Source organism: Pinus tabuliformis, chromosome X, assembly GCF_031772625.1.
Source record: "Pinus tabuliformis cultivar Carrire ecotype Pingquan chromosome X, CPIR1, whole genome shotgun sequence".
Classification (NCBI taxonomy): Eukaryota; Viridiplantae; Streptophyta; class Pinopsida; order Pinales; family Pinaceae; genus Pinus; species Pinus tabuliformis.
Window position 1 is genome coordinate 124,259,550 of NC_142308.1, and position 24,556 is coordinate 124,284,105.

Sequence of the window (24,556 nt, forward strand, 5' to 3'; positions counted from 1 at the left end):
TAGGAACTTGAGCTTAAGGAGAAGGAAGAGGAAAAGATGAGGAGGGCTAAAGAATGAAAGAGAAGAGAGGGGGAAGAAAGAAGAAAACATTCAAAAGAGTAGAAGATACATCAACAAGAAGTAGAATCTTGAGCTAAGGAAGAAGCTTTCAAGGCCCAACATGAAGCACAAGAACAAGATGCCCACCAAAGCACATCTTGAATGGACATTGACCTCGTTCAACCAATAACTGCTTTTGTCACAAGTGGTCACTTGCTAGTAATGGAGATGGGCATCACACCAACAGGGTGAAGAAAGTGGTTAACTTGGGTAGATTCAAATATAATTACATGCTAAATATGATAGTGGAGCACAAGGAGAAGACACTATCAACTCCTCATTTGCCTCTAGTATTAGCCATCACAGAAAGGCCCATTGGGCCAAACATCAGAAAAGGTCCACTTGCTATGGCCTTAGCAGGCACAACATTCTATCAAGCTACTGCGAGATGTGAAAGACCACCTCGAAGAATTGAAGCTAAAAGATGATTGTATGGCAAAAATGGAGCAACAAGTCAATTTATTGAAGGTTGACAACAAAACTTTGAAATAGGAGGGCACTAACATGGAAGATTACAGGTCTTGTGCTTTTGAAGTGCATGAGTCTTACAAAGCCATGGTCAAATAGGTTTACCCATGCCTCCAACACCTTTAGAAGATCTCCACCAAGCTGTTTACACTTTGGAAATTGGCTAAGGAAAGAGGTACTTAACTCTAAGTAGTACAAAATGTTGTCAACCAACTAGAGCAATGGCCCAAGGAATATCATCACGTATGACTTAAGAATTGACATATGACTCCATTGCTTTCAATAAAGACTTGAAGACTTACGAAAAGCTGGAAAAGTACATCTTCACGTCTATGGCTTAGTACCAACAAAACTATTCCTTAGTTGATAGGTTAATCAAGATGAATAGGTTGCCAACTATTGGGGCCCAAGGAGAAGCCAAACCAAATAATGAAGTGGAAAGGGAACTGGAAGAGATGTTGCAAACTCACCAAAGACAATCTCAAGCAACATATTGTGGAACCCTTCGAGTAGCAAACAATGTTGAATTCCTTCATTGTCTCATTGAAGAAGGATGTGCAATCTCTTTCCTAGCTCAAATCGAAATACCATGGCATCATGGAAGGGCTATTACTGAATAGGATTAAGATGATTTTCACCTATTATGAGATCTTGTTGGCCTATATTCATGAAGTCTCGGGGGTCCCAATGGAGGATCCAATCACACTGTAGCAACTGATATTTCTAGTTTCTAGTAGTTTACAAGTTATTTTATTGAATTATATCTTAAAATAATGAAAATATGAAGAACTAATAATTGCCTAGGGGAAGCTTAGAAGTCGCCAATAACTGTTATTGATGTCATCATTAAATGTTGTAAAACTCCTAGTGATAGGGACTTTTGAATCTCTAGTAAAATTTTGTAGATGTCAAAAGGCCAGATCTAAGAAGCTGGTGTATTTTGTATCTATTATTAAATAATATTGACAAGTCTAATAAAACCAGTGCCAAAATTGTGACTTAGCATACATTGTGATTTTTCTTTAAACTAATCTCAAGTAGTTTCATTTATGTGTGGATTCTATGAGAACGAGAGGCTTGCTTATATACCAAGCAAGTGTCTCTTCATGAAGAGTCATGTCCTATTAGACATGTCTCTTCATGAAGAGTCATGTCCTATTAGACATGCCTCTTCAACCTAATTACTAGCTTAACTAACTATTATTTATGATTATTATCTTTTACATTATATTTATATTATTTATATATTTTATTCGTTACATTGCCTCCTTCCTCAAAAAGCTTTGTCCTCAAAGCTTGTCGATGAAAAAGGCTTGATCTCTTTTTCGGCTTCGAAAGTCTTTCTGTCTCGGAATAGTCATCCTTGTCGATACAAGTTGATATGATCTTCTTAGTGACAAACAAAATTGTCGCACTGAGAAGGGATCAGACCATCCCAGATTAATCTTCTGTATAGCATTCTGATCACTAAAATTTTGTAACGACTTGTCAGCATAAGACGAAATTGATGTTACGTCATTATTCTCTGAAACATTAATTTGTTGTCTACGGTTTGAATGGTCCTGATACAAAGCTTGGTTGATTTGTCTATTCTCATGATTCGGATGCCGATATAAAGTTTTTAGATTTTCTTCTGGCAAAGATGTTGTTGAATTGGTTATGGAACATTCACTTGGGATGTCCATTGTCTGAACTGCAACATCTACGTGTGTCGTTTCTTCAACTAACTTGTCCTCTTGAGTTGTCATATTCACTGGATCAGTATTCATTCCATTATTTTCAACTTGAACTGTTGTGACTGGAGATTTCGATACTTCTTCTTAAGTGACTTGTTCCAACTTATATTTTAATGCTTTCTTATCCTTCTTAAGTTTCTTAGTTTGATTGAGCAGACTTTGATTATGGTTTCTCAGACGTAAAAGTTCTTTGGTTTTTGATTCATCAACTTTATTTTCAGTGTTTTGAATTTTAAGTTTTTCATCTTTTAGATCTCTGATTTGTTCTAATAAATTTTTATTAAGGTTCTTTAAACGTAAATTTTCCTCTTCTTGTTTTGATAAATGTTGCTTGAGCTCTTTCTTTGAGACTTTAGTCTTCTTCACTTGTGCCAATAATTTTTCGACGTGGTCCTTGAGACGAGAAATTTCTTCGTCCTTTTCCATTATTTCTTTGTAATGTATATCCACAAGATTTTTATGTTCGCGTTCTAACACTTCCTTGCTTTGTTGAATTTTGGCTATTTTGTCATTCGCTTGATCTTTTAGCTGCACTTTCTCGGTACACTGGATAACATCATTCTATTGAAGTGATGATGGATGTAGAGAATGGAAGAAGGAATCCATTCTCTTTCTCTCCTCACCCTGTCGCTCAATTATTGTAATTAATTGTTCTATATCTCTTGCAATTGATTGTTTTTGTTCCTTACTCAGGTATTCCATATTTTTTCTTTTTCTTCACTTCTTTTAACTTTGTATAGAATTTTTTTTTTTAATAATAAATTGGTCCCTTTTTTATATACTTAATTACTCCCTTGATAACTTTTTAATGTCACCCCACTTAATAAATATAAAGGTCACGTCTTTTCATATGACACGGTCACGATGTTCACAATACTTTTTAAGTAAAAAGTAATATTTACCTTTCACATAAGAGCTTTTGTATCCCTGTTTTTTCTTTAACTTTTAAAATACCATGGGCTACTACCATGGGCTATTACCATGGGTTGTGTTTAAAACCTCCTTAAAATGTTCTCCACGTAAAAAGTAAAACGTATTCCTTTTGTTTTTTTGTTTTTTTTTTTATTTTTTAAAATACCATGGGTTGTTTTTAAAACCACGGGCTTCTCCACGTAAAAAGTAATACATATTCCTTTTGTTTTTTGTTTATATGACTTTTTTTTTAAACTAATAATCTTTATTATTATTTTTGTATATATATATATATATATATATATATATATAGCCAAAGGCCTGGTAGCGAGACGGAGAAACCCCAAATATTTAGCGAAACGCTTGAACTGCAACAGCAATAAATTTGACGAAGAGTCGATAGCCAAAGACTTGGATCAGAGAACGAGCTCTGTGCACCGGTTAAGCAACCTAGAGGACCGAACTGCTCTGATACCACATGAAGTGAACAAAGTTCCTTCTACAGATTAATTACTCCAAAAGACTTGGAATGTCAAGATATCCATTTAGGGTATAAATATTATATTAAATAAAATGAATAAGAATGATGATTTACAAATGAGAACGAGAGGCTTGCTTATATACCAAGCAAGTGTCTCTTCATGAAGAGTCATGTCCTATTAGACATGCCTCTTCAACCTAATTACTAGCTTAACTAACTATTATTTATGATTATTATCTTTTACAATATATTTATATTATTTATATATTTTATTCGTTACAATCATAAAAGACAATGGACACAAAATATAGTCTCCAAGCGAGGGCAAAACCACTCCAAGGGGAAAGCCAGAAAGAATCTCTTCTTTTCTTATGGAATCAAATCAAATGAGAAATCCGAGACCCAAATGCCAAGACCAAGTCCACTCACAAGCCCCAAGTTAGCGCTCCTTCCAAGCTTTTCCAACAAGTCAAAGTCTCCTCAAGTCAATGATAGTCAAACCCTTCCAAGTTGGTCAAACTTCATACTTCGGCGCTTGCAACAAAATTTCGGACCTGCAACTAGGTCTACAATTTCGGCCCCCTGTAATTTTGAAATTTTCACACGTGTGGGAGCTTAAGGGCACAGTTTCTTCTCCTTTGACCTAGATTTCTCTCTTCTTGACTTAGACTTCCTTCCTTGGCTTTCTTGTTGATTTCCTTCCTTTCTCAAGAGATTGAACTTGCTTGATGTTCATTGCAAATGAGATCGATCTGCTCTATATATATATATATATATATATATATATATATACACATTTGAGGAGATCGAATTACTCCAAATGGGGTCGACTCGAAGAAGCAGGGCCGACTTGGTCTTGTAGGGACAAAATGGTATTTTGACTCAAATCAAAGTCCAAATGGGACTTGACTTCAAGACTTATGACAAATACCCTTTTCATTTAATAAACCCTAGAAGCATGAAAAACATGCTTGACCTAGAAGACAAATAAATTTGAGCATGAAACACATGCTAGAAAATAATAATTATTTTTCTTCTTTTCACAAAAGTATACAATGTCATAAGTACAAAGGTAATTATGAAGACCGAAACTAGTTATATTTTCCAACAAACTTTGTCCCAAATTTTTCCTTAGCATAATGCATATACTTACATGTCATGTTATCTCCAGCAAGATTAGAGCAATTACAACTTTTGGAAGAATAAGGCCATTACATTACATCATTTTCTTTGAACAATTACAACTTTTGAAAGAATAAGGCCATTACATTACATCCTTACTTCTCCTCAAACATCTTAGAAGGAAACTATGTATCATTAAAATAAAGCCATTACATCCTTACTTCTCCCCATTTGTCTCATAGGACAGTTGCATTCCATTGGAGAACTAGGTGGGAATTTCATCTCCACCAACACAAATAAAAACATTGTGAGGTTGTAGGTGACTCAACTTCACCCAACATAATTCTTGATCAAGGTTTCTCACACCTAGGCCACTCACACAAAGTTTGTTCTCCCCAAATATTTTGTATTGAGCAATTCTATATCTTAAAAACGAGGCCATTGTGTTTTCTTTTACCTTTATTTTTCCTAGTGAGAGGTTTACTCCTTCCAAGCATTAGGCGACTATGTCCTTCTTTTCCCTTGAGCCTTCATTGTGAGCCATTACATCTCATAGGAAAAAAAGGTCATTACATCCTTATCTTCCCTTAATTTACCATGATTACATCAAATATAACCACCAACCACCAACTATGGAGACAATACACTCTCTTTACTAGATTTACATAAGAACTAGCATCCAATCACCAAAGATTGACAATCTTCTTCTTTGGTTTACCAAGTTTAAAAGCAACAATTAACAAACATACATAACTTTCATTCATTGTCATCAAAACACATCTAAGCATGATCATTACATATCATCAAAACATAAGAGCACTGAACATTACATCCCTATATCAAGATCATATAATGCTTGATTAGGCTCGCATTACCTAGGCCTTGTGTCAGTGCAACACAAGGTACAATACAATACATCCTATCCCAAAATGTGGATGAATCCATACTTCACACAATCTTGTGACTTCACACATAGTTTGTAATTGTAATTGCAAAAAGATCATAGAAAATATATACAAAAAAATTGTATCTTTTAAAATTATAAAATAATCTTTTGTTACTATCAATTTGGCCTTCATTTAACACTACCATAAAAGATCAGATCCTACATAAGAAACTATGTCCTTCATTGTATATAGACCATTGTATAAGAAATGTAATAATAATTTATATATTTTCCAGGTTCAAACCCTTTTTTTAACTGCACAGTCTGGTACTAGCATGACAGAGGGTCAATTCCAACCACTACCACTATAACCGCTAGGTGAATTATGCAGCTCACGGGTAAACTCGAGGGATTTGAACCTGGAACCTATTCAAACATAATACTTCATTTTCACAGTCATTGCCAATTGAGCTGCCCCAAGGGGACTACATTCAAACTGTTAAAAAAAATATCTTTGAATAAAATATTTGCAGTGTTTCTCAAATTTAAAAAGGAAAAACTTGTTTACAATTTTTGTAAGTTTGATGTTTCTAACTTTTTTAACCCAGAGAAATAATCAGCTCACCCTCCAACCCTTGACTGTTCAAAGTCAGGAAGTCGGTACCCTGCCAAGACCCTGCAGATTTTCACTCTCTTCCCCAAGTTCCAGAATGAAGGGCAGGCTTAACTACTACCTGAATAGAAGTTGGTAACCTCATAGGACTTGGTTGGAATGGATACTCCTAGCTCCCTGAGCATTATTCCATGGCAGAACAGCTCAAATCAACCAAGCTCTTTGATGTTTCTAACTATAAATGTAAACCTGTTACTTAAAATTTTGAAGGCAGCTTTTTCAAAACATATAGTTTGACCATATTCCCTATTTCATGACCCTATCGTCATTTACCTTCACTTCTTTTTAATACTAAGGTCAGTTGTAAGAGTATCGTTTCTTAAAAATATTTCAACGAGACATCAGTTCCCTTAATTTAGAGGATCAAACTTTTATGGTAAACATCATCCAATGGAAATTATTTCTTCAAAAAGATTAACTAATTATATGATGTCTTTGTATAAGTACCTGAATTGGTTCAAGCTCTTTTAGGCCTGTAATTAGACACAAATTCCAACCAAAAAATTGATCCCGAAACAGCAATCTGTTGCACTACAAAGACCATATTGCTGCCGGTCACAAACGTGTATTTATTTTCAGACATTTTTTGTTTAAGTCATGACATATTTAGACACCATTTGTAAATCCATTCTTTCTGGCAATATCTTAGGGTTAACATAATCTACATATCTTGTTTTACTGTAAAGTTGCCAAAAATTACATAAAACAGCCAAAAACTAGAAATATTAGACAAAATAGACGTCCAATAACATTCACATGAGGCCCCGGTTTTTGTATCACAGAGTTGTCATCCAGTTTTACTCTGTAAAAAGAAATGAATATATTCTCAGTACTTAATAAGGTAAAACCATTAGCACCCAAGGAATTTTTGAATGTGCAAACATGGCATTTCGAGGAATCTGAGAGTCGAGTTTGCAGCAGCTTAGTATGAGAAAAATGTGAACATCAGATAAAATTTCTTTGTTTGAATATATGCTCAGGCTCACTCATTAAACAAAATACAAAATTATAAACTTCCTAAGCAAACAGTGAACACACCTGTCACATGCAATGATTGATCATTGTGAGAATGCATTGCAGCCGCCCATCCTGCACATCATATGGCATATATTCAAGATCAACAGAACCATGAAATTATAACCTAAATCTTATAACTCACTGAAGCCTGTGGACACATATGCCTTACAAATATGTACTTTGCCATTTCAGGTATAAGTACATCTCAACATAGAAGTTATATATAAAGATAGATAGTGAATGCCCTCTATGTTCAAACAAAAAAATAAAATGTCATGTAAAACCGCTCCTAAAAGTGGCAAGAAAGAGAAGAAGAATAAAATGCATAAAATAAATCATGGCAAGGGAAGTATCACAAAGAAAACGTGGGCACAAAAACAAGAAATAGAGAATGTCACCATCACTTCAAGATATACAAGAAATTCAGGAAAAAAAAGCAACAAATCTCAGAATTATAGCTAAGGCCTGCTTCATAAATATGTACATTGTAAACTAAGCACATCAATATGCCCAACAAAAAAATAGCCGAAATGGTAATTAGGGAAAATTTAGCTGTTAATCCTTGCAGATGGGCTAATTTTCCAGTATTTTCCACAAAAGAAAAAGAAAAGAAAAAATTCACCAATTTCCATTTTTTCTAAAAATGATTCACCAAAATTTTATAGGATAAAAATATTTTACCATAAAAATCACCAAAATTTTATAAATATATATATATAATCATTATAAATTTGAGTATGTTCACAAAAATATCACCAAACAATTTACAGTTTTCATATTAGGGACTAGTAAGCTTCGCCAAGGTTCCTAAATTTTAAATTAAATTCCCATCCTTAAAATCTTCCCTGATGGTAATAAGAAGTCAAGCTTCAGGTACAAAAGGAAGATGATGACGATGATATTTAGAAAAGGCATGCCAGATAAATGAAAATCAATAAAGTAAATAAGGGTTTCTATCCTGAACCACAATTAGATAGTCACAGGAGCACCATGAAATCATCACAGATACTGGCCTAATATTACTGTATGTACCACCAATCATAGACCAATTTTGCAGAGTGTTATAACGTAGATCTCTTTCCAAAGCTATCTAAGTACCTCATAAGCTCAACAATTCAATTTGACTTTGTTAACTTTGGCAACTAGGGCCAAACTCCATGTGGGCCATCTTATTTATGGCAGCTGATATTTTTTTTAGATCCCTCTCATCGAGAGGTGTAGGATTGATCTAAAGGTCATCCAATTCCGATAAGTATTCATGGAGTTATGAGTTTATTTGTGTTATAAGACAATTTGTCAAGGTCGGCCAGCAACCAAATAACCCACACATGTGCTCAACGTTTTAGTATAAAAGGAGATGACTTGAGAATCATTTCACACACACTTCTCTCTTGATTTCTCTCCACTTGTATTGGGTTTTAGTGTGAGAGAAATCTAGGAGGAAGTAGCCCTAAGATGCAGGAGGAAAGGAGGCTTAACAATCTGCCCTAGCCGCAGTCCCAACCCTAGCTTCTACACATAACCTAGCCGCAGTCATATAGAAAAGGAGAGCTAAACAGCGTGGGTATAGAGGCCTGTTTGGAAGAGGCCTACTGCAGTCTTGAAGGAGAAGCCTCAATGCTGTAAAGTAGGCTACCACAATGCTGTTTAGAGGAGGCCTCTACAAGCCCTGGCCACAGTCCAAACAAGTGCCACAAGCTGGTGGTTTAGAGTGACCCTAACCGCAGTCCTAAGGTTGCCCTAACCAGCAAGAGGGACAAAACAGCGTGGGCTGTTTTAGGGTCATTTTATGAAGACCGAATTGCTGTTATAAAGGGCTGAAGTACCTTCCTTGAAGGCCGAGGTAGATGAGGCCTGTTTTGGGCTTGATATGTGGGTCGTAAGCTACAGAAGTACTGTGTGCTAGGCCACAGGCCATAGCATCACAGTTAGGACTTGCGTAAGGTGAATTGAGGGCTCAAATATGCCCAGAACAGTAGCGTGCTAGGGAGGGTATGTTGCAGTCCTTGAGGGCCGTTTGTGGACTGATAGATGGGTGTGTAAGGGCTGCCAGAAGCCCTAACCAATCACAATATAAGCAGCAGTAAAGGCAGACTTGGAACAGCAGTGTTGAAGGGACAGCAGTGCTAGTTTATGGGACGGTTAGGCAATGGAGCTTGGTGGAGCCAAGATACATGGGACAGCAGGCTACATAGTGCTGCAAAGATGCATGGGACTACACGGTGGATAATATTGATGAAGCACTATGGTTGCAGTTGATGCAACATGTTAGTATAGTGCTGCATAATGATCGAGTGCAATCCAATGATGGGAGCATGTAATGAAGAGCAGCTTAATGACAGTGGTGCAGCGTGATGATACTTTGCAGTATACATTGAGCTAGTGATGTGTACAGCAATGACTAGTGAAGCATGATGAGATGCAGTATAGTTATGATGGGTGCAGCATGGTGCAGCACAGTGAGGTGCAGCATAGTGAGGTGCAGCATGATGATGAGGAGCAGCACAATGACAGATGCAGCAAGGCGATGGAGAACCAGTTGAAGCAGCATGCCTTCAACTGAGTTCAGCTACCTCATGTGTCATCTTCTTAGAGATAATATATGCTCTTATTTAGATAAGTCAAAGTGTTGACTTCTGTTGTATATGTACTATCTCTCTCTCTCTGCTGAACTATTGAAGAACATATAAGAAGAATTGATCAAGCGTTTCCCCAAATTGGGGTTTGTCCCTGGCTAGCGCCACATCTTGTGTCCTTTTGTTTTGGCTTGTCTTCTGCGATTTATGTTTATGTTCTATCTCCAATTTACTATTATGCTGATGTGATTGCTAATCTGGAAATCATATTGAGCTAACTGTGAAAATTGAAATAAATTGCTCTAAGCATAGAACATACCTAAAATTAACAGATTTTTCCTTGGTAGCCTACAACACTTCCAAAGAACATAATTGTCACTTAAGCACAAGATTGCAGGGGGTACCTTGCATGCACAGGGCACAAACACAAGATGAGGACATCCCACATCCTCTGTTTGGACCCAGATGCCAAGGGACAATGTTCTGCACAAATGGTTTTCACTTGGTATCCCCAAAATGCACATTGTGCTCTTAGAGTGAAAACAAGGAATGTGCCCTCCCAAAAAGAAGTTAAAAAGAAAAGAAAAATTAAGCACCTTCATATACTATATTATCACATATACGTAACACTATCAATAATTCAATATTATTATTAATATGGATACTATATACTATCTTATCTTATACCAATATAACATACACACATCCATGTGAAGCGCCCATGCCCCACGAACCCTAGCATCTTGACTGGCAAAAGTCCTATGAGATTAAAAGAGAAGTCATACCTATCAATGACCATGAATATGCCAACACAGATCCCAATGAGTTCCCCAGACTTTAAGAATATACATACCAGCAGGATTAACAGAAAGTATACCTATCTACATTGATATGCACACAGAAAAACTAAGAGTGTCATTTTTCTTCCCATGTCTTCAAATTTTTTCTCTTTTCCCATAGTTTTCTTTCAGCTAAAAACAGTTCACGAAGACAGGATAAAATTCACCCTTAAACTTGAAGAAAGACAGCTAGGCTTACGATCAGTCATCAGCTTGACTGCCTCACTGATATTACACCCATTGACTGAAACATTCCCAGAAATCGAAGATTCAGTATTGTTGTTGCTGTTGTTTGTCCCAGAAAACCCTCCACGGTCCAAAGCTACAATATTGCTGTTAGAAAAAGCTCCATCCTTTTCTCCATTGTCAGTTGTTCTGTCAAAATGATCTGTATTAAAAAAAATTTCAGAATGTTAATTGACCCTCACAGACCAGGAAAATTTGTACACATTTTAAGCAAGAAATAAATACTTTGCCAAAAGCACTTAGCAATCCATGTCCTTGTGATTAGTTACAAGACGTGGGATTTTACACTGGCCAATAATTGGATGAAGAAAGGACTCGTAGATCAAAAATATGAAAATTTATTTTCAAATCCACTACTCGCATGCATGTTACTTCTACATCTCTAAAATCCTTATCCAAAAAGTTTTCTCAATCACATTCTTGCTTCTGTAAAAAAAAATCACATAATGAAGACTTCTTAAACAGTCATGCATATTCTCCTGAAATGTATCATTAAAGCCCTCCCGATTGACTACTGAAAGCTATCATTTAGATTTTTATGTACAAAGAGTATACTATTAACCAAGAAGGTCTTGAAGAGTCCATTTGATCCTAACTCATCAAGCAAAATGGTAATGATCATAAAATAGGTTTTCATATTTGTCATTGCTACATGTTCAGCTTGGGCAGACAGAAAATTAGATTGGACAAATCTGTTGATTAAATTCATAATAAATAATTGTAAAATTAAGCTAGTTTCTCAACTGGTACTGAACAAGTTGATTGGCAAGTTATCTAAACAATTGTCTCAGACTAGGCCTGACATTTCATACACAGTTGGTTTGGTATTAAGATAATGGCTAATCCATAAGATCTTCATTAGAAAGCAGCTAAACTTTTAGTAATATTAAAGGAACATTGGGCCTAAATACTAATGAATATATGTTTGACAGGCTTTAGAGACTCTGATTGGTCAATAATTCAGAAGATTGGAATAAATGCGTAGACTTAATACAGGAGTCATCTCATGACATCACAGAAGTGCAATTGGAACAGCTTGTAAGTATCTTTGGTGAAATAAAACTCCCTTGAGAATCAATTATTATCTAATGTGACGATCAATGTGCTTGCAGAAATCAAGATCAAGCTGCATGCACCTTTTACTTGAACATCATTTAAAACCATAAATGTGACAGTTGGAGAGAAGTCGAGTCTCAAAGAGAATACTATAATGTAATGTTTGTTTGTGGACAAGTTGCCCCAATATATGGGCATATGTTAGTGAGATTAGGATTAGTATTTCAGTTCCTTAATGCTTTAGTGCTATATTACAAGCTATGTTATAAATCCCAATTATATTTATTTATATAGATACGTGTGCATACTGCTGCTCTTCTTGTCTCATCTAAAGATCTGCAAGGGAGATGGAGCTTATATTGGTGGCAAATCCACCTACATCTAGTGTTCATTAATTTTGACCACATTGTTATTGCTTTGTTCACTCAGTATTTTACTTGATCGCTCCAACAAAGTTGAAAAACAAAGCACCTTGTTAAAACTGGCAAATAGGGCCAAACTCCATGTGGGTCATATTATTTATGGAAGTTGATATTTTTATTGGATCCCTCTCATTGAGAGGTGTAGGATTGATCTAAAGATCATCCAAGTCCGATAAGTATTTATGAAGTTATGAATTTATTTATGTTATGGACAAATTGTTAAGTCGGCCAGCAACTTATGTAGGCTCAGAAGCCCAACAGTGATCTCTATTCAACCTCTACGTTTTAGTATAAATAGAAGAGGACTTCAAGTCATTTCCACACACACTTGGATCTCTTCCTCTCTCGACTTGTCTTTAGGTTTTAGTAGGAGAAGAGATCCTAAGGAAAAGCCGGAACTGCCGGAAAAGCCAGAACTGCCGGAAAAGCCAGAAAAGCCGAAAAAGCCGGAAAGCCGGAAATATCGGAACTGCCGGAAAAGCCGGAACTGCCGGAAAAGCCGGAAAAGCCGGAAATACCGGAAAATCCGGAACTGTCGGAACTATCGAAAAAGCCTGAATTGCCGGAAAAGCCGGAACTACCGGGAACTGCTGAAACAGTCGGAGCATCTGTCTCCGAAGGAAGGCAGCATGATGTATGAGATCATAGGCAGCATAATAAGCAGCATGATGATATGAGTATGGGCAGCATGATGTATGAGATCATGGACAGCATAATAAGCAGCATGATGGTATGAGCATGGGCAGCATAATGATGCATGATGATATGAGCATGGGTAGCATAATGATGAATGAGATCATGAGCATGGGCAGCTTGATGATGAATAAGACCATGGAAGATGCAGCATGAAGATGAGAGCAGCTCAGTCATCAAGGTTCAACACATGTGACAGTACAGCAAGGTGTCACATGGTAATGTGCAGCAAATAGACGAGATGCAACACTATGATAGGTGAACGAGTCACCTTAGAGGATCAGTTGAAGCAATACGTCTTCAACTGATCTCATGCCAATATCAAAAGTCAAAGTGATTGACTTCTATTGTAAATGTACTACCTCTCTCACTTTCTCTGTTGAACTTTGAAGAACACAAAAGAAGAATTGATCAAGGGTTTCCCCACATTGTGGGGTTTGTCCCTGGCTCGCACCACATCTTGTGTCCTCTTGTCTTGGCTTGTCTTCTGCGATTTATATTTATGTTCTATCTACAGTTTACTTTAATGCTGAGGTGATTGCTAACGATGAAAATTTAAATAAATTGCTCTAGCATAGAACATACCTAAAATTAACATGGTATCAAAGCTGAGGTGAAGACAATGCCCACGCAAGAGTGAAAGAGCAATCACCGAAGACAATAGGGACAAGACAAAAGGATCAATGGGTTCCACATCTCTTTTCTAGGTTCACAAAGGGTGAAGCCGAAGCAGAGCATATTATCAGAAAGGCGTAGTAGAAGTTTCTGATGGCCCATCTAAAGATCACTTCATTGGGAAGTTCGGATCTAAGTGTGGAAGAAAAGGCAGATGCCTTGGTTGCAATCAGTTCGGCCATCATACAAAGGAGTGTCCGAATGGCAGAGACACATCTCTTGATGAAGATAACAATCATTCCAGGGACATCTTCAATGATCAAAGGAATGACTGGTAATGTAGGTAATCAAGGAGCAACATACAACCATAGGGTGACTCACCCTCCCCTAGTGAGTCACATTCTTACTGGAGCAACATACGACCATATATCTTCAATATCTCATGCAATATGAAGACATATCAGTTGAAGCAATATGTCTTCAACTGATCTCGTGCTGATATCAAAAGTCAAAGTGATTGACTTCTATTGTAAATGTACTACCTCTCTCACTTTCTCTGTTGAACTTTGAAGAACATAAAAGAAGAATTGATCAAGGGTTTCCCCACATTGTGGGGTTTGTCCCTGGCTAGCACCACATCTTGTGTCCTCTTGTCTTGGCTTGCCTTCTGCGATTTATATTTATGTTCTATCTGCAGTTTACTTTAATGCTGAGGTGATTGCTAACTATGAAAATTTAAATAAATTGCTCTAGCACAGAACATACCTAAAATTAACATGGTATCAGAACTGAGCCGAAGACAATGCCCAAGCAAGAGTGAAAGAGCAATCGCCGAAGACAATAGGGACAAGACAAAAGGATCAATGGGTTCCACATCTCTTTTCTAGGTTCACAAAGGGTGAAGCCAAAGCAGAGCATATTATCAGAATGGCGTAGCAGAAGTTTCTGATGGCCCATCTAAAGATCACTTCATTGGGAAGTTCAAATCTAAGTGTGGAAGAAAAGGCAGATGCCTTGGTTGCAATCAGTTCGGCCATCATACGAAGGAGTGTCCGAATGGCAGAGACACATCTCTTGAGGAAGATAACAATCATTCCAGGGACATCTTCAATTATCAAAGGAATGACTGGTAATGCAGGTCATCAAGGAGCAACATACGACCATCGGGTGACTCACCCTCCCCTAGTGAGTCACATTCTTACTGGAGCAACATACGACCATATGTCTTCAATATCTCATGCAATATGAAGACATATCAGTTGAAGCAATATGTCTTCAACTGATCTCATGCCGATATCAAAAGTCAAAGTGATTGACTTCTATTGTAAATGTACTACCTCTCTCACTTTCTCTGTTGAACTTTGAAGAACATAAAAGAAGAATTGATCAAGGGTTTCCCCACATTGTGGGGTTTGTCCCTAGCTAGCACCACATCTTGTGTCCTCTTGTCTTGGCTTGTCTTCGGCAATTTATATTTATGTTCTATCTACAGTTTACTTTAATGCTGAGGTGATTGCTAACTATGAAAATTTAAATAAATTGCTCTAGCATAGAACATACCTAAAATTAACATGGTATCAGAACTGAGGCGAATACAATGCCCAAGCAAGAGTGAAAGAGCAATCACCGAAGACAATAGGGACAAGACAAAAGGATCAATGGGTTCCACATCTCTTTTCTAGGTTCACAAAGGGTGAAGCCGAAGCAGAGCATATTATTAGAATGGCGTAGCAGAAGTTTCTGATGGCCCATCTAAAGATCACTTCATTGGGAAGTTTGGATCTAAGTGTGGAAGAAAAGGCAGATGCCTTGGTTGCAATCAGTTCGGCCATCATACGAAGGAGTGTCTGAATGGCAGAGACACATCCCTTGATGAAGATAACAATCATTCCAGCGACATCTTCAATGATCAAAGGAATGACTGGTAATGCAGGTCATCAAGGAGCAACATATGACCATAGGGTGACTCACCCTCCCCTAGTGAGTCACATTCTTACTGGAGCAACATACGACCACAGGGTGACTCACCCTCCCCTAGTGGTGCGCACTGGGACAGGATGATTCGCTCTCCTGTGGACAGGATGATTCGCTCTCTTGTGGGACAAGATGATTCGCTCTCTTGTGGGACTGGATGATTAGCTCTCCTGTGGACAGTATGGTTCGCTCTCTTGTGAACAAGATGATTCGCTCTCTTGTGGGACAAGATGATTCGCTCTCTTGTGGGACAGGATGATTCGCTCTCCTGTGTAGCAGGATGATTAATTCTCCTGTGAGGTCTGGATGATGTGTTCACCATGACGATTGTGTAGCAGGATGATTAGTTCTCCTGTGAGCTCTGGATGATGTGTTCTCCATGACAATTATGTAGCACGATGATTAGTTCTCCTTTGAGGCCTGGATGATGTGTTCTCAATGGCAATTGTGTAGCAGGATGATTAGTTCTCCTATGAGGACAGGATTGAATAAGTTCTCCTGTCGAGGCATCCTACCCATGCAATCTGGGACTCATGGGAAGTACCTCTCATCTTATCAATGAGCAGGGAAATGAGGATAGGGACCACAGTAGTACCGACGAACGCATCGCTGTATCTACCGTACTCCCTATGCTAGGATGACCTTCATTGGTCTGGGATCAATGATACTGGTCTGGGACTAGTGGTAGGAGTTGTACCCACTATGACACTGACTTTGGCTTGGTTGAGGACTGGTCTAGGACTAGTGGTAGGAGTTGTACCCACTATGACACTGACTTTGGCTTGGTTGAGGACTGGTCTGGGACTAGTGGTACATACTCTGACACTGACTTCGAGTCAGTAGAGTACTGGTCTGGGACTAGTGGTAGGAGTTGTACCTACTATGACACTGACTTCGGGTCGGTTGAGGACATGTCTGGGACCAGTGGTACACATTCTAAGACTAACTTCAGGTTAGTGGAGAATGGTATGACACATTCTCGATCAATTCTTCTTCTTCATGGTTCAGCAGAGCTAAGTTGAGCAAAGCAGAGCATAACAGAGCCAGCTGAGTTGAGCTAAGCTGAGCTGAGCAGAGCCAGTTGAGCTGAGCTGAGCCGAGCCAGCAGAGCTGAGCTGAGCAGAGCAGAGCAGAGCAGAGCCAGCAGAGCAGAGCAGAGTCAGCAAAGCCAGCAGAGCAGATCCAATAGAGCAGAGCCAGTAGAGCTAAGCAGAGCTAGCAAAGCTGAGCTGAGCAGTGCAGGGCACTGATAACAGAGATAGTACAGTTGGACATATGGATCAGCGAATGGAGTTCTCCCTAGTTGAGAGGGAGTGTTAAAATTGGCAACTAGGGCCAAACTCCACGTGGGTCATATTATTTATGGCAGCTGATATTTTTGTTGGATCCCTCTCATTGGGAGGTGTAGGATTGATCTAAAAATCATCCGATTTCGATAAGTATTTATGAAGTTATGAATTTATTTATGTTATGGAAAAATTGTTAAGTCGACCAGCAACTTATGTAGGCTCAGAAGCCCAACAGTCATGTCTATTCAACCTATACGTTTTAGTATAGATAGAAGAGGACTTCAAGTCATTTCTACACACACTTGGATCTCTTCCTCTCTCTACTTGTCTTTGGGTTTTAGTAGGAGAAGAGATCTTAAGGAAAAGCCGGAAAAGCTAGAAAAGCTGGAATTGTCAGAAAAGCCGGAAAAGCTAGAACTGTCGAAAAAGCCAGAAAAGCCGGAACTGCTGGAAAAGCCGAAACTGCCGGAAAAGCCAGAAATATTGGGAAAGCTGAAAAAGTCGGAACTGCTGGAAAAGCCAGAACTGCCGGAAAAGCCGGAAACGCCGGAAAAGCCAAAAATACCAGAAAAGCTAGAAAAGCCGGAAAACCCAGAAAAGCAAGAACTGCCGGAAAAGCCGAAACTACCGGGAACTGCCGAAACAACCGGAGCATCTGTCTCCAAAGGAAGGCAGCATGATGTATGAGATCATGGGCAGCATAATAAGCAGCATGATGATATGAGTATGGGGAGCATGATGTATGAGATCATGGGCAGCATGATAAGTAGCATGATGATATGAGCATGGGCAGCATAATGATGCATGATGATATGAGCATGGGCAGCATAATGATGAATGAGATCATGAGCATGGACAGCTTGATGATGAATAAGACCATGGAAGATGCAGCATGATGAGTAGCATGAAGATGTGAGCAGCTCAGCCATAAAGGTTCAACACGTGTGACAGTACAGCAAGGTGTCCCACGGTAATGTGCAGCAAATAGACGAGATGCAACACTATGATAGGTGAACGAGTCACCTTAGAGAATCAGTTGAAGCAATATGTATTCAACTGATCTCATGCCGATATCAAAAGTCAAAGTGATTGACTTCTATTGTAAATGTACTACATCTCTCGCTTTCTCTGCTGAACTTTGAAGAACATAAAAGAAGAATTGATCAAGGGTTTCCCCACATTGTGGGGTTTGTCCCTCGCTGGCACCACATCTTGTGTCCTCTTAACATATTTATGTTCTATCTGCAGTTTACTTTAATGTTGAGGTGATTGCTAACTATGAAAATTTAAATAAATTGCTCTAGCATAGAACATACCTAAACTTAACACACCAAGAGATAACAAAATTCCTATTGGCATGGTTTAATATTACCAATGAATATCTAATCAAATTGTAACATAAATTGCATATTAAGAACATGTTGATAGGGATAAATGAACTAGAAAAATTCACAAAGATTCCATACAGTATGAGGTCCCTGTTACCCACCAAAATGGGTAAACCTATGTTGCACGAAACTTCTAGGAACCCGACGTACCCGTACCCAAAACTCCGAAACTCGACTGAAACTTGATCGAAACTCCACCATTATATAATCATCTATGAAAGTTAATATAGACTTGGTTTTCGTTCTAAAATGTCATTTATGGGTCTTGTTCCCTTTTTTCTTGCAAGATAATGTGTTATTCACTTATTTATAAGTTTTTTTTTATATATATAAACATATATGGCGTTTCAGAGAACGCCAACGTTTCTATTTTTGGGAGGTGACGTTTCTAAACGTACCCGTTTCGGAAACTCCGAAATGTTTTGGGGTTTCGTGCAACTTAGGGGTAACCCTATAGGAGAAAAAAAATTCTATCTTGGAGAGCCAGCCAGCCAGCTGCCCTACCCATCGCTCAATGACGATGATATGCCACATTCCTCCGCCATTTGCACGGGTCATCCACCCCTCGCCATTTGGCATTCCTCTTGAATGACGGTGGACTACTACTCAACAGGTACTTTAACCATTTTGCAATCAAGTGCTTTTACTTGATGTTTTGAGCATTATAACATGGATAAAGGGGTGATCTAGATGATTGACCGATCTTTACTATAAACTTGTTCTCTCTCCTTACCAAGGGAGTTTTCCTTTAGGTTTAGTCCAATGGCATCACCTCTAAGGCCTTAGTGATTTAGGAGGGGCAGTACTTGGGAAACTTGGACTGAAGTAGTGTGTACATAACCATTCCATACTTAACCTCTTCCATTTTTATGTTAGAAATACTAAAAAGGGGGGGTGAATCAATATTTAGTTACTTTTGACAATTTTTCACTTAGTTAATCTTGAAACTGAATTCGCATCACATAACCAATCCACAATGTATGAACACGGATATTAAAGTGCAAATCAAAATTTGAAGAAGAAATACTTGAAAACAATCTTTAATTTATTACAATCTCTTGTGAGGACACCAATCCTTTGTAAGCACCAACTTACAAAAATTCCAAGTTCCAACATGTCAAGAAGATGAGGACACCAATCCTAAGCACCAACTTATAGTAATTGCAAGGTCCAACCCACACCCAGCCTTCAATACACCAGAACATGGACATTACGTCAAGCCTAAACTAGATCTTCAAATAGTAGAACTCAACCCTAAAACTCGGCCTTCAAACAACATAACCCATCCCCTAAAACGCAGCCTTCAAAACAACAATACTCAACCTTGAAAAAAAGACACCAAACATACAAAAACCCTTCCCAAGAACAATGCCAAAAACCCGTCAAAATATGTGCCAAAGCCCTTCCACATAAAGCTGCTTCAACTTCACTTCACTTCACTTCACTTCTTCCTAGCTCATGAGGTATGGACTTTGGACTTACTATTTGGCTCTTCTAAACACACAAATTCTTGAGTTGAGTGGTTAGAAATGCTCCTTCTACACCTATTTACAATGCATTTAGACATTGGGTTAGGGCTGACTTGTCCACTAGTTGGGCGAACTGGTGCAAGTGGCAAAAAGTATAGTGAATATTAAAAGATTATTTCTCCTCAACCGTGAGGAGTTAGAAGGCATGCCATATACTGTTCGAAAGGTCTCTAAATAAGCTTTCCAACCACATATCCTATGCTCCCATTCGAGCTGGCTAATTGGAGTAAAAATGCCTTCAAAGATAGGGTATCAAAATGGAACTTGTTTGCACTTTGGTTGGGTCATCTTGACAAAATATTTCATATCTCCTCATTCCTATGGAATTAAAGGGAGTGCCATATAGTGTGGAAAAAGTCTGCAAAAAATCACGATTTAATCGTAAAAATGCGATTTTTCAACTAAACGATTTAATCCTCCGATTTTTTGCCGACTTTTTCAGAACGGAAAAAATCGTGATTTAATCGTTATACTCCCAATTTAATCGGGAGTCGATCCAAAAAGTCGGCCGCCCTCCTAGGTCACGAATAAAGAGGCCGAAAAGGCCGAAAATGATATCATTTTCTGTTGTTTTTTCTCCCATTCGGCGCTGTGGAGATTCATAGCTGTTTGCCATTGCCCTAGAGGAGAATATTTGTGAGTTTTGTGGTGGGGATTTGGAGATTTGTCCACTGCTCAATGTGGGAGATTCAAAGTGCCGAATTGCTGCTGCCAAGTATGTATTTTAATTTCTCCCTTAGTTTTTTTTACACAAATGATGTCTTAAATATTTCTATACTTCTCTAAAATTCTATTAGTTTGTTTATATCTTGTTTTTGCCTAGAATTTTGAAAGGGAAACATTGTTTAGAATCTAGATTGAAGCAAAACTTCAACCTTCAAGAATAAAATGACAAAAATTCAAACCCTTGTTTACTGAATCTGAGTGTTTTCAAGTGACTAATAAGAGGCATTTAAAATCTAAAATCAACTATTGCATTTGTGTTTGCTTCTTATGTGATGGGAAATTTTTAATTTGTTTCAATTTTTTTTGTACACAAGTTTAAGTTTAAGTTCAAAGATTAAAACAAAATGCCAAGGCTTTTGGACGCTATGTGGGAATATGGTGACCCTGACTATACACGAATCTGGGGGGATCAATAAAATGTATTTGACTTGCAAGTTGTGTGGCAAGCATATGTCAGGAGGTATCAACAGATTAAAATTCCATTTGGGGCAAATTCCGGGGCAAAATGTTGACCTTTGCCCAAATACAACTCCAGAAATCATCTGATGGGCCATTCAACCATTGATGGATAAAGAAGAGGGAAAAGACACCAGGGCAACACTAAAATTCCAACTTGCAGGGGCCTCAAGGGTGGGGGGAATTGACAGTGGCAGTGTGTTAAATTATGGTATATTCTATGCTTAGAGCAGTTTACTTATTTTCTTCTTATTAGCCACAGATTCACAATCACACATACATTAAGTAAAGTGCAGATATAACATTAAATGATCAACAGAAAACAACCCAAGACAAGAGACACAAGATGCGGCGACTAGCCAGGGACAAAACCCAATGTGGGGAAACCCTTTGATCAAATCTTCTTTTATCTTCAACAGTTCAGCAAAGAAAAATAGTACAAAATCTGAATTCTGTAATTTTATATCAGCAGCAGCGAACCCTAGATCAGCAAAGTCAAACTTGGTCAAACTAGTTGAAATTGACCTCTAATATGCTTGGTCAATTTCCGGTCAACTTGCCCTTGAACAGCCCCAAAAGTACAGTCAAATTGCAGATTTCTGAAATCAACTTGCAGCCCTAAACTAGGGCAGTCAACACCGGTCAAACCAGAGGTCAGATCAACCTTGGTTTTCGTGCCAAAATTTGTGCCCTGCCTAGGAGAGGCAGCCACACCCAATCCGCACCCCTACATGGTCAACACTTGGTCAACGCTAGTCAAAGAGATGACCTGCTGCCCTAGCGTCCTTCTTTTTGCGTCTTCCTTGCCCTAAAACGTCTTCCTTTCAACCACACGTGTGTGACCTTGACACTTAGCTGCTGGCTGACCTTGACAATTTGTTAAGTAATTATAAATAAATTCATATCTCCATAAATACTTGTCGAAATCGGATGATCTTTAGATCAATCCTACACCTCTCGATGAGAGAAATCTAGGAAAAATATCAGCAGCCATAAATAAGGTGACTCACATGTAGTTTGGCCCCAGTTGCCAATTTTAACACCCTCTCAACCAGGGAGAACTCCATCTGCAATCCGTCGGACCGTCACTGTTGTCCATCCATCAAATGCACTGTCCTGCACAGCTTGACCCCACTCTGCTCTGCTCAGTTTTGCTTTGCTCTGCTCGAACTATGAAGAAGAAGAAATGATTGAGGATGAATCATACCATCCTCCACTGACCTGAAGTCAATCTCAGAGTGTGTACCACACTCACTGATCCCAGATCAGTGTCATTGATCCCAGATCAATGGAGGTCATCCTAACATAGGGAATACGGTAGATACAACGACGCGTCCATCGATAGTACATCTATGGTCCCTATCCTCATTTCCCTGCTCATTGATCAGATGAGAAGTACTTCCCATGAGTCCCAAACTGCATGGGTAGGATGCCTCGACAAGAGCACTAATCATCCTGTCCACAGGAGAACGAATCATCCTGTCCTACAGGAGAACTAATCATCCTGTTCCACAGTTTCCATGGAGAACGAATCATCCTGGCCCACAGGAGAACTAATCATCCTGTTCCACAGTCGCCACGGAGTGTCACAGGGGAAGGTTGAAACTTTTACCCTGTACATAGTGCACCACCAGGGGATGGTGAGTCACCCTGTGGTCACATGTTGCTCCAAGAAGTACCTCGCACCCCCTTGGAGCTCCCAGAGCTCAATACATCATACTCGACCCTCATAAGAGGGTCTTTGAATGACACCAAGTCGTTCTCAGAAAGTCGGGAATTTGACCTTTCCTAGGGGCTTTGTCAAAATGTCGACAACCTATTCATCTATACCGATATGTTGGAGCCTTATTGCTTCTCGCTGCACCATATCTCGAATATAGTGGTACCTGATATCGATATGCTTGGAGCGATCATGGAATACGAGATTCTCTGATAAACGAATCCCGCTCTGGTTGTCACACAGGATCACGATGGTATCCAATGTAAATCCAAACAACTCACTGAAGAGCTTTCGCAACTAGACTGCCTCACAGGAGGCCATGCTAGCAGCAATGTACTCTGCCTCGGCGGTGCTCAAAGCCACCGACTTCTACTTCCTGCTCATCCAGGATATCGAGGTAGATCCCAAAGAGAAACAGCACCCAAAAGTGCTCTTTCGGTCCACCACACTGCCTGCCCAATCAGCATCAGTATATCCAAGTAGTCTAACATCTCCGACAGTGTATCTTAACCCATGAGTGATTGTGCCACGAACATATCTCAACAGATTCTTGGCATCAATCCAATGTGTGTGGTGATGTTCAACCATATGTTGACTCAACGTGTTGACTGCAAAGCATATATCCGGACAGGAGTTTACCAAGAACATCAACGCTCCGACGAGTTGACGATACTCGGTAGCATTTCGTAAAACAGGTCCAGCAGCACTACCACTTAACTTCTTCAAGTCAAGCTCCATCGAGGTAGTTACGGGCTTGCAGTCCACCATGCCGAATCTCTCTAATACCTTTACCACATATTTTCCTTGAGATAAGAAAATCTCCCCTGGCTTCTGCCAGACTTCAAGTCCTAGGAAATAGTGCCTTAGTCCTAGGTCCTTCATCTCAAACTCAAAAGCCAACTCCCTCTTACATTTGTGAATGGGAGGGTTTGCACCTGTTAGAAAGAGGTCGTCAACGTACAGCACCAGTATGAGAGGTTTATCATCTTCAACCTTAAAGTAAAGGTTAGGGTCGGCTTCATTCCTAGTGAATCCCAGCTTCATTAGGTAGCTATCGATCCTCTCATACCATGCTCGGGGTGCCTGCTTCAGCACATAGAGGGCTTTCTTCAACCTGCACATGTGAGATTCTTGATCATGAATTTCAAATCCTTCGGGTTGCTCCACATAGACCTCCTCTTTGATCGAACCATGCAAGAACGCAGTCTTAACATCCATCTGATGTAGGTTCCATCCCTGCGAAGCAGCAAGGGCTATGATTGAGCGAATGGTGGTATATCGAGCAACAGGTGCAAATATCTCGTCATAGTCTATACCTTCCTTCTGAGAGAAGCCACGAGCGACAAAACGAGCCTTATATTTTTCGGTACTTCCATCAACTGCATGCTTTATCTTGTCAAGCCATTTTGAAGTGACAACAACTTTGTCCTGGGGTCTAGGGACCACATCCCAAACATCGTTTTTCATGATGGACTCATATTCCTCGGTAATAGCATCCTTCCAAACTTGATGCTTGACAGCTTCTGTGAATGGCGAAGGCTCATTTTGGATGATCGTACTCATGATGGTCAGGTATCCCTGATACCTGTTCGGCTTCTTACTTTCACAGAAGGATCCTCTAGGTGCAATGTGT

The 24,556-nt window shown here is 39.0% G+C and overlaps 1 protein-coding gene across 6 annotated transcripts in view; it reads right to left on the reverse strand.

Moving 5' to 3' along the window:
- LOC149138746 (uncharacterized) overlaps positions 1–24,556 on the reverse strand; it is a 142,564-nt gene that overhangs the window by 36,646 nt on the left and 81,362 nt on the right. For all 6 annotated transcript variants that reach the window (XM_089448374.1, XM_089448375.1, XM_089448376.1 and 3 more), the window contains exons 3-4: positions 11,009–11,197; positions 7,416–7,466 (exon numbers count right to left, since the gene is read on the reverse strand). In XM_089448374.1, the coding sequence (XP_089304500.1) occupies positions 7,416–7,466; positions 11,009–11,197 (240 nt within the window). The remainder of the gene's footprint in view (positions 1–7,415; positions 7,467–11,008; positions 11,198–24,556) is intronic.